General features: G+C 43.4%; 1 protein-coding gene across 1 annotated transcript in view; it reads right to left on the bottom strand.

The window, feature by feature from the left end:
- Nucleotides 1-12,079, bottom strand: part of B3GLCT (beta 3-glucosyltransferase) — a 139,730-nt gene that overhangs the window by 12,431 nt on the left and 115,220 nt on the right. Inside the window, exon 13 of the mRNA XM_081083593.1 lies at nucleotides 10,190-10,309. Within this exon, the coding sequence (XP_080939719.1) occupies nucleotides 10,190-10,309 (120 nt within the window). The remainder of the gene's footprint in view (nucleotides 1-10,189; nucleotides 10,310-12,079) is intronic.

Consider the following 12,079-nt stretch of genomic DNA (forward strand, 5'->3'; position numbering starts at 1 on the left):
TCTCTGGTCCTAGGGTGGTAATGGATCATCTCCTACAATGAATAACCCAGTAGCGATAAGGTTTAAGGGACAAATATGGTTTACAACTTCATTCCCAATAAGTAACAACACTCTTGAAGGCAAAACTGTCTAAAATTTATCTACATATTCCCACAGCCGAATACAGGGCCTCACACACAGTAAGCACCAAATAAAATTTTGATGTATCAAACAAGTGAGAATGAAGCTCCCTTTGCAAAGATCTTCCTGAAGGAGGAAGAGTTCAACGGATCAGTCTAGTAGGAAGGGAAAAAGGACAAAGCTTGGACATAATCACTGATGCAAAAATGGTGATTCCACACTCAGCTGGGCTCAGTTCAGAGCAGTTCAACTAACATAAGTGAACAAGCGGCTGGCAACGCAACAATGCGGAGACGCTCTCCCTGCCCTTACAAGTCAGAAGACACACTATGATCAGACAAGAGAAAAAAGAAGCTCTTTAAGATTATACAGCAAAATGTGATTGTATGAGGAGAACTACAAAAAGGGAAACCACAAGCTTAAAACTCACCATGAATTGTCTTTCTTTTAGAAAGTCTAGTGCCCACCCATGACCCTGGGCCTCACACGTACGTGGCTGTGTCAAACTCCAGCTCATCTCACTGACCTGGGGAATAGGAGATGAGGAGACACACATGGACTGTAAACAGTCCCCTTAAATGCCACCTATCTGATGCCATAGCAAGGACAATTTCACAAGTGTGCTCGTATTCCAATAGTTGTGATCTTGTTCATTGTCAACCCAATTTATTTATTTATTTATTTTTTAAATTAAATCTTTATTGTTCAGATTATTACATTTGTTCCTCTTTTCCCCCCCATAACTCCCCTCCTCCCAGTTCCCGCCCCACCCTCCGCCCTCACTCCTCACCCACTGTCCTCATCCATAGGTGCACGAGTTTTGTCCAGTCTCTTCCCGCATCTCCCACACCCCTTCCCTCCCCAAGAATAGTCAGTCCATTCCCTTTCTATGTCCCTGATTCTATTATAATCACCAGTTTATTCTGTTCATCACATTATTTATTCACTTGTTGATAGATGCATATTTGTTGTTCATAATTTGTATCTTTACCTTTCTCTTCTTCTTCCTCTTCTTAAAGAATACCTTTCAGCATTTCATATAATACTGGTTTGGTGGTGATGAACTCCTTTAGCTTTTCCTTACCTGTGAAACTCTTTATCTGACCTTCAATTCTGAATGATAGCTTTGCTGGATAAAGTAATCTTGGTTGTAGGTTCTTGGTATTCATCACTTTGAATATTTCTTGCCACTCCCTTCTGGCCTGCAAAGTTTCTGTTGAGAAATCAGCTGACAGTCGGATGGGTATTCCCTTGTAGGTAACTGAGTTTCTTTCTCTTGCTGCTTTTAAGATTCTCTCTTTATCTTTTGCTCTTGGCATTTTAATTATGATGTGTCTTGGGGTGGTCCTCTTTGGATTCCTTTTGTTTGGGGTTCTCTGTGCTTCTTGGACCTGTAAGTCTATTTCTTTCACCAGGTGGGGGGAGTTTTCTGTTATTATTTCTTCAAATAGGTTTTCAATGTCTTGCTCTCTCTCATCTTCTGGCACCCCTATAATTCTGATGTTGGTACGCTTGAAGCTGTCCCAGAGGCTCCTTACACTATCTTCGTATTTTTGGATTCTTTTTTCATTTTGCGTTTCTGGTTGGGTGTTTTTTGCTTCTTCGCATTTCAAATCTTTGACTTGATTCTTGCGCTCCTCTGGTCTGCTGTTGGGAGTCTGTATAATATTCTTTATTTCAGTCAGTGTATGCTTAATTTCTAGTTGGTTCTTTATCACAACATCGAGGGTCTCATTAGATTTATTGAGGATCTCACTACATTTATCGGCAGTTTTTAGAAAATTATTGAAAGACCTTGAAAGTGTGGTTTTGAGCTCTATAGCTTCCATTTCTGACATCTGCATCCTGTTTCTTTGTCTCCGCATTTTTTTATGTTTTCTTGGTGCACCCCCTAGTGGTCTTTGTGTGCAGTCTTGTTGTAGTTAAGCCTTGATTGTTGTAGGTAATACTGGGGGGGATTTGCCCTCAGGCCAAGTGTCTATGAGAATCAGCTGTGTCTGCAGTGAGAGAACTTCTGTCCTCTAGGGAGGTGCTAATCTAGCCTTTGCCTGAAGCTATCCGGCAAATGGCTCTGTGCAGGGCTTGGGCGGGGCGTGTCCCAGGGGATCTACAGAGCGGGCGGAGTGAGCAGTTATGGCTGCTCTTAGTCCCGTCCCGGGGGCTCTGCCTCTCAGAGTCCCAAAAACCGCTGCAAACCTCGGAGAGAAAGCTGCCTTCAAGTTCCGACCGATGCCAGACAGTCCCGCTTCTCCCGTTTGAGTCTGGGTCCCTAGAGACTCGCCCGGATCTGGAGCTCAGAATCTGAGACTCCCTCCCGATTAGAAAAGACAACTGCGCCCTCAGCCGCCAGCCCACTCCGCGCACCTCCGCACCTTAGTATTTGACATCAGCACTACGCCTCCTCTGAGTCTAGCTATGTTATTCTCTTTCCTCCTAGTTGTAGAATTTCCACTCAGCCAGCCTTCCTGTGGTTCTGGATGATGTCCATTCTGTCTTTTAGTTGTATTTTTGAAGTGGCTGTACAAGGCAGCAAACTCCGGCGTTAACCTATGCCGCCATCTTGGTTCCTCGGCCCATTGTCAACCCAATTTAAATAAAAATAATGCCTTTTTTCCTTTTGCCAGGATCTAGTAGAATGAGAAAGATCAGAAAGGCCTTTTATATGAGCCCACTCTTTAAAAACTTTACTTTATAGGAAGACAAAATGCAAGGGTGAAATATTTACTAGTATTTTTATTTGTGCCTTCTCGCACAAAGCAGTCCTATATTTGTTATTCACATAAAATAAGTACACAGGACCTTTACTGACATATGTTTATTAGTGTGCTGATGGGTTCTTTCAAAATGAAGTTGCCCCCAAAATGGAAAGTTACCAGTCATATCATGGTATGTCTGCTATCTGCCAACTTTTAAATATTGAAAAGATATCGAAAGGCAGTAAGACTAATAATGTGATTTCCTTTACCATACAACATATTAATTTAAAATAAGAAAAACTGCCCAGCTGGTATGGCTTAGTGGTTGAGCGTTGACCCATGAATCAAGAAGTCACCAGTTTAATTCCTGGTCGGGGCACATGCCCAGGTTGTGGGCTTGATTCCCAGTACAGAGCATGCAGAAGGCAGCCAACCAATGATTCTATCTCATTATTGATGTTTCTTTCTCTCTCTCCCTCTCCCTACCTCTTTCTCTAAAAATAAATAAAAATATATTTAAAAAATAATAAGAAAAACTGAAATAGGAGACAGGGAACTGCCCCAGGGAGTACCAGAAAGTCAAAAACACACACTGAAAAAAAGTGCCTCAGGCAGGGGGAACTGGAGGAGAGTAAACAGGGGATAAATAGTGATGGATGGAGCCTTGACTTGAACGCACAATACGATATATAGATGATGCATTGTAGAATTATGCATGTGAAACCTGTAGAACTTTGTTCATCAGTGTCACCCCAACAAACTCAATAAAAATTTTAAAAAAAGATAAAGCACCTCAGAAACGTGACACCCTCCTCCTGACTCAGCTCTGACCAGTTTAGCAGGATGGTTTCAGACAGTAATTTTCAAAAACTTACTTGACTGTAAACCACAGTGAGAAAACAAGCAACACATCCGATATTGAAACATTTGTGTGTGTGTGTATAAAACAGAAACAAAAATTTCACAAAACAATACTTGCCCTTAACTACATGTGATACACTATAATATTCCTAGTTTATTCTATTCCATTCTAAATTTAATTATTTTAAAGTTTTGGTTTTATAAGCCATTAATTGATCCTGACTTACTGTTGAAGAAAGAAAAGGAAGGAAGGGAGGGAGGGAGGGAGGGAGGGAGGGAAAAAGAAAGAAAGAAAGAAAGAAAGAAAGAAAGAAAGAAAGAAAGAGAGAGAGAGAGAAAGAGAGAGAGAGAGGAAGGAAGGAAGGAAGGAAGGAAGGAAGGAAGGAAGGAAGGAAGGAAGGAAGGGAGGAAGGGAGAAAGGGAGGGAGGGAGGGAGGGAGGGAGGGAGATAGATGTTGGTTTTTCAACTAGACCATTGGAAAAGTCTAAGCCAGTGGTTCTCAACCTTCCTAATGCCGCGACCCTTTAATACAGTTCCTCATGTTGTGGTGACCCCCAACCATAAAATTATTTCCGTTGCTACTTCATAACTGTAATTTTGCTACTGTTATGAATCGTAATGTAAATATCTGATATGCAGGATGTATTTTCATTGTTACAAATTGAACATAATTAAAGCATAGTGATTAATCACAAAAACAATATGTAATTATATATGTGTTTTCTGATGGTCTTAGGCGACCCCTGTGAAAGGGTCGTTCGACCCCCAAAGGGGTCGCGACCCACAGGTTGAGAACCGCTGGTCTAAGCAATACTAGAAAACAGATTCAACATTGAGTCTGCCGATTTTATCAAAGGTTGACATGAGACAATCTCATGAAGAATGTTTCTGCACCTTTGTACTAGTAAAAGTGCTATTAACAACAGAATAGTACACTGGCCAACATTAGTTATGTAAAGATCAGTGCTCAGTGATCTACATTTGTTTATTCAGTTATTCATTGCACCTTATGAAAAAAATGAGTCCTATGCTAGGAAACAAGACACCAGCACTGCCTTCAAATAATTCTTAATTTAGGCAGAAAACAGAAAAGTAACTAGGCATTTAAATAATGGTTTCCACATATGACATTAGAAAGGCATCAACACAGATTTGAGAGGCTAAAGGAGGCTGAAGGCTCCCAGGAATAAATAAATGACTATATTGAGTCCAAAAGAATGAAAAGGAGCCCTGGCCAGTGTTGCTAAGTGGTTAGAGCATCGACCCTTGAACTGAAGGTTGAACACAGGTTCAATTCCCAGGTAAGGGCTCATCTCTTGGGGTGTGTGCACGAGGCAACTGGTTGATGTGTTTCCCTCACATCGATGTTTCTCTTTCTCTTCCCCTCTCCACTCCCTTCCACTCTATAAAAATAAAGGATTAGCCAGGTGACAGAAGCAGAAAGTTGAGGTGGCAGAACAATGCTATGTAGAGACCAGCAGATGCCACATAAGGGGAAAACTAGGCCTCTGAGGAACTGAGATAAATTCAGCATGAATCCTTTAAGCTCCAGGGTATAGATGAATGAGGCATTTGCCAAGATCATGAGAGGGCTGGTAGCCTTTATGTGGAATGTGGAGGCACTGGGAGTTATAAAAGGATGCAAAAGACTCCCTTGGCGACCACAAGAAAAAACAACCACATTAACCTAAGGAATTTTTGAAGAAATGGATGATATGAAGCCCAGATGGACTAATTCGTAGAGAAAGGCATACTTCAAAGGCAGGGAGCAAACTGTGGCAGCTTTTAGGGACAATGGCCTAAGAGCAGGAGGGTGAACGAAAAGACCTGCCAAAGACTCTGGCCCCAAGGCAGTGGCCTCAGGAGACCTGGGTGGCTGTGGATTAGGCAAACTCAAGGTGATAAAATGAGGCCTCTCTTGTTGAAAGCTGAATGATTATCTCCTAGTCTTAAAAGGCCAAAAGTTTGGAGAGGTAAACCAAAGAACTTATATACTTACTAGAGGCCCAGTGTACGAATTCATGCATGGGTGGGGTCCCTCGGCCTGGCCGGCAATTGGGGCCAATTGGGGCCATCTCACCTAGTCCTGATTGGGGCCGATCAGGGCTGCCGGCCAGGGGAAGGGACCGCGGGAGGTTGGCCAGCCACGGGAGGTTGGCTGTGAGAGCACACTGACCACCAGGGGAAAGCTCCTGCATTGAGCGTCTCCCCCTGGTGGTCAGTGCACGTCACAGCTACCGGCTGGTCATCCAGTCATCCAGTCATAATGGTCACTTAGGCTTTTATATATATAGACTAGAGGCCCAGTGCACGAAATTCGTGCGGGGGGTGGGGGGGGTGTCCCTCAGCCCAGCGTACACCCTCTCCAATCTGGGACCCCTCAAGAGCAGTCGGACATCCCTCTCACAATCCAGAACTGCTGGCTCCTAACCACTCGCCTGCCTGCCTGCCTGATTGCCCCTAACCGCTTCTGCCTGCGAGCCTGATCACCCCCTAACCACTACCCTGCCAGCCTGATTGACGCCTAACTGTCCTCCCCTGCTGGCCCGGTCACCCCTAACTGCTCTCCCCTGCAGGCCTGGTCCCTCCCAACTGTCCTCCCCTGCTGGCCTTATCGCCTACAACTGCCCTCCCCTGCTGGCCATCTTGTGGTGGCCATCTTTGACCACATGGGGGCGGCCATCTTATGTGTTGGAGTGGTGGTCAATTTGCATATTACCTCTTTATTATATAGGATATGTATAACCCATGGCACTGGCAATAGGGTAGTGAAGACCCGGGGGCGTGGGTAGGAACTGGCAGAAAGGGGGTAAAGAATGGGGGTGGGGGGGGCGGGCGGGAAGATGGGAGACATCTGTAATATTATCAACAATAAAAAACATATTTAAAAAAAGGCCAAAAGAATAAAAGGGTTCATACTCTTGGGGAAAAACCAAAACAATGGGAAGCCAGTAAAGGCCTCTGAGTAGGAGAGGGCTTTGAGAAAGGGTCTTGAGAAACGTCTCTCTCTGACTACATTGTGGACAACTTCATGGAGAAGCAGGGAGACCAGGAGGCTGCTGCAGAACCCACCACACAGGAGATGATGGTGAACTAGATTAGAACTGTGGAGGTACCAAGAGAAGTATTGACATAAGAGATATTTAGGAGATAAAATCCACATGATTTAGCAATCCAGTCGATTGCAAGGGAGTGGGGAATAAAGAGGAAGGGTAAGAGCTGACTCACAAATTTCTGGGGTAGGAACCAGCATACATTGGTGTCTTACCTGGAAAGGGAGGAACACTGGAAATACAGAAAACCAGAGGCTCAAGTCAGAAACAAAGAGGTCAGTATGGGAGGTGCTGAGTTTATGTGGCCATGAATCATCCCAGGGGAGAAGTCCTTTGGTAAGTGGACATTTGAATCAGGAGGTCAAAACAGAGTTCCAGTCTGGGGATAGAAGTTAAGGTGTACTCGGCACCCAGCCATGGGGATGGGTGAGATCAGTGAGAGAGTGAGAAGAGAAGAAAGACTAGAAAAGATGACTGGAAAACAGACATTTACAGACTAGATAACAGGAACTGAGAAGGAATGAGCAAAAACAGAAATACACAACAATAGGAGGGCGCTCCAGAGAGTAAGAGAAACGGTCAACTTCATCAAAGGCTGCTCAGAGGTTAAAGAAGATGAAGACTAGAATGGATTTGTCTGTATGGATCACACTGATGAGGTGGTTTAGGCAGAAGGCTAGGCTTAATCTGGCCCCAAGTCAGTTTAAGGTCTGGCGGCAGTGGGACCAAGGAAGTGGAAGAGTGAGAGGAGTGAATTCTTAAGATGTTTTCAAGGGAAGAAGGGAGATGGTGTGGTGGCAGGAAGAAGTTTTAAGATGGGAAAACTGGAGGTGTCAGAAAAGACAGTAGCAAGGTAAAAGTTCAACATGTAGGAGACTAAAGGTGCCACCTTAATGGGTTAGCAGTGGATGCCCGGGCCAATCCAGCAGTGTACTGGAAGCTGGCCCTCACCTGTCACACACTGGCTTTTTGACTGAATGAATGACCAATTAACTGGAACAGTAAAAGGCAATGTGGGTAGTTAAGATAATACCCAGCTTCAAAAGGCCTCTAGTGCCCGTCTCAGAAATAACAGGAAAATCCAATAGGCCAGGAAGACAACAAAAGAGTCTGCTTACAGAGCCCAGCCACTGTCACTCAGTGGTTGAGTGTCAATCTATGAACCTGGAGTCATGATTTGATTCCCGGTCAGGGCACATCCCTGGTTGCAGGCTCAATCCCTAGTGGGTGGCATGCAGGAGGCAGCTGATCAATGATTCCCTCTCATCACTGATGTTTCTATCTTTCTCTCCCTTTCCCTTCCTCTCTAAAATCAATAATATACTTATGTATGTGTGTGTATGTATGTATATGTATGTATTTATGTATGTGTGTGTGTGTGTATATATATATATACACACACACACATACATACATACTAGAGGCCCGGTGCACAAAATTTGTGCATGGGTAGGATCCCTAGGCCTGGCCAATGATCAGGGCCAATCTGCGGGGCAACAGGCGGGGTGATTGGGGGGCCTCCGCTGACACCCACCTTGGCTGACCTGGTGCCACCAGCTCACCAGCCCCGCCCCCCCGCTGCCACCACCAGCTGGGGCCTGTGGGCTGTGGGCAGCTCCTGTGTTGAGCATCTGCCCCCTAGTGGTCAGTGTGCATCACAGTGACCAGTCATTCCGCCATTCGGTCGATTTGCGTATTAAGGTTTTATTATATAGGATATTTTTAAAGAGTCTGCTTGCAGGAAGCACACAAAAAGTCACTTCTAGCTTAAAAGTCTATTAAAACCATTGTGCTACAAAATATATAAACCCATATACAAACACCAGGGCCCCTTTCAAAAGTGGAGAGTTCTGGCTTAATAGGTACTATGCCTTAACTGGCTCCAACACTTCACCCAGAAAACTAAACGCTTTACCATAAGGCTATAAAAAGCTTGAACATTTTTTTTAAATGAAAGGGTCAGTACTCGGCCTTACCTTTTAACCTCTTTTCAAAGGCCTATGTGGACCCTATCTCCTGTTGCTCATGACCTTAGGTAGATGCATGCCACTGCTGAACAAAGACCTGCCCAGGCTTGGTTATCACTGTGAAACAGCCACCCCCATGACCATGTTGCATACACAACTGAATCAGATAGACCAAAGTGAAACACTTGGATATGATTCTTGAGACCCTATAGTACAGCGGTTCTCAACCTGTGGGTCGCGACCCCTTTGGGGGTCAAACGACCCTTTCACAGGGGTTGCCTAAGACCATCCTGCATATCAGATATTTACATTACGATTCATAACAGTAGCAACATTACAGTTATGAAGTAGCAACGAAAATAATTTTATGGTTGGGTCACAACATGAGGAACTGTATTTAAAGGGCCAGAAGGTTGAGAACCACTGCTATAGTAGGAACTGTTCTTATCTTGGGGACTGCAAAGTAAAAATATAAAGTCCTAGCCTTTCAGAAGTTTATAATCCAGTGCCTGGAATTTTGCCCAAAATATAATGGTCATTCAACAAACTCCTTTTAGATGAGTTTAAATTACTATCCTATATAATAAAAGCCTAATATGCTAAGTGTCCAACCATTCCTTCGACCATTCGACCAGTCGCTATTATGCACACTAACCACCAGGGGGCAATTGCTCCAACTGGTAGGTTAGCTTGCTGCTGGGGTCCAGCATCAGGACTGGGCGAGATGGGTCAGAAATGCCCTGGAGCCCTCACGCGGTCTCTCCCCAGTCAGCCAACCTCCCGCGGTCCCTCCCCAGCCTCTAAAATATTTATTCAAATTACTTTCCTTTCAATGTGCACAAATCCATGCACCAGGCCTCTAGTACTTAATAACTAAGGTACGGGGGCAGTTGCCGGTTCAGTTTCTGGTCAGGGGATGTGCCTGGGTTTCAGCCTCAAGCCCCAGTGAGGGCATGTGGGAGGGAGGCAGCTGATCAATGTCTCAGTGTCCCATTGATGTTTCTCTTCCTCTCTCTCTAAAAGTCAATAAAAATGTTAGAAAACAACTCCCACCCTTTGATTTTAACTGTTACTTGAAACCTATAAATCCTATACAAACATCACTTAATTGCTTGAGTCTAAACTTCTACACTACTCTTTTCCCAAATATGATTTGTCAGAACTAGATCATTTAAAAATCTGATGACTTGTTTTCTGAAAATAAAATAAAATCTATATCCAATTATTTTTCCATTTAAACAGACAATCAAAACTAACTGGCTACCCAGAAGCAAGCATTACTACAGGGACATTTCTACCAAATACCTTGACAAACATTTTTATACTGTCTCTTCAAGATACAAAATATTCCTTACTATGGTTAACAAATTGATGTTCACTTCCAGCTACCATTTACAGAGCTTACAGAGCACCACCAGAAGACCCAGCCCTGTATCCAGAAACAGAAGTGTAATGTGGAGAGAATTAGCAGAAAGCCATGCTCATAGTTACCCTCCTCCTCCCGTGATGTAGCTGTAGCCGCCAGTGCCCAGACCGTAGCCATAGCGCTCTCCCAGGAACACTGGTTCACCCGACTCGTAGCAGCTAAGCAAGTGCTGGAGCCTGGAGATGCTAGGATTCCAAAGGGAAAATAAGCAATGACTATTTAATTCAGTAAATATTTTATTATATTTTATTTATTAAGATATTAAATATGTGTCCATATCCCCCATTGACCACCCCCCCCACTCCCGTACATGCCCTCACCCCCGTGCTGTCTCTGTCCATTGGTTATGCTTATATATGCATGCATACAAGTCTTTTGGTTGATCTCTTCCCCTTCCCCTCACCCTCCCCTACCTTTCCTCTGAGGTTTGAGCATTTGATCAATGCTTCTCTGTCTCTGGATCCATTTTTGTTCATCAGTTTATGTTGTTCATTATGATCCGCAAATGAGATCATGTGATATTTATCTTTTTCTGACTGACTTATTTCACTTAGCATAATGCTCTCCAGCTCCATCCATGCTGTTGCAAATGGTAGGAGTTCCTTCCTTTTTACAGCAGCATAGTATTCCATCGTGTAGATGTACCACAGTTTTCTAATCCACTCATCTGCTGATGGGCACTTAGGCTGTTTCCAAGTCTTAGCTATTGTAAATTGTGCTGCTATGTAAATATTTTTATGGTTCTTACACCCACTGGTTACATTATAGAATATAATACTGAAATTATTCAGACATGAAATTCAAGTGATTTACAGAAGAAATTAATTTTTAATAAGAAAAAAAAGAATTGAACACTGAACGTTATTGAAAACAGGAAAATGAGAAATACAAGCCTTACCCCCCAGTTTTAATAAGCCCCTGGCAGCACAGGTTGGGTGGCTGATTTATGAAGAAGGTGATATAGCAAGTGTACTATATAACTCACTTTTACCCATCCTGTTTCCCAGGAAGTGTGAACTAATCATCACAGCTCCTCAGATGTACTTGCTGTATTTTTTAAATTCATTTTAGAGAGAGAGGTAAGGGGGGGGGGGGAGGAGGAAGAAGAGAGAGAGAGAGAGAGAGAGAGAGAGAGAGAGAGAGAGAGAGAGAAACACCAACAATTTGTTGTTCTACTTATTCATGCATTTATTGGTTGATTCTTGTATGTGCCCTGACTGGGGATTGAATCACTCTAACCAACTGAGCTACCTGGCCAGGCAGGGTTTTTTCATTCTTGATGGCCAAAAAAGGAACTTTTGAGGAATAAATGAGATGCATATTAGCGTATCTGGCAGGTGAGGAAGGTAACTTGGGTGAGCAGGGTTTCCAGGAAACACTCCAATTATGATGCACAGCTTGGGTTTCCCTTGAGTAAGGTGCCCTAGTCTGTGATTTTTTCATGTCTATTTGTTTATATCTCTGACTCTGATACTTATTCATCATGTGTCAACAATGACAGCTTACAAAGCGCAAAAAGATTCAAGGGCTGGTCAGAAAAATGCCTGCAACTGTAGTTATTGTAAGGATGAGAAAAGATTTCACAAGAAAATAAAATCTAGAAATAACTTTTTAAGGTGACACAAAGGTTGATGTTAAGAAAAACCAGTTTTTCCATGTGGTGAGAACTTATACCACTTACAAATGCCTTGTGAAGTCCTTCCACTCTTTCTTCTAAACTAGAGCTTCCACACCACCCAATCCAGGTTCCCTCATGACATTAGTCAGTGTTCCTTGGTGAATAACTTTGGATTACATTTTCTTTTTTTTAATCCAATAATATATTTTTTATTTTTTTGAATTTATTTTTATTGTTGACATTATGACAGATGTCCCCCATTTTCCCCCTCTTTGCACAACTCCTCCCAGCCCCTACCCCTGCCTGCCCTGGACTTCACCACATTGTTGTCTGTGAC

Source organism: Myotis nattereri (assembly GCF_964212035.1).
Source record: "Myotis nattereri genome assembly, chromosome: 2".
In the NCBI taxonomy this organism is placed as follows: Eukaryota; Metazoa; Chordata; class Mammalia; order Chiroptera; family Vespertilionidae; genus Myotis; species Myotis nattereri.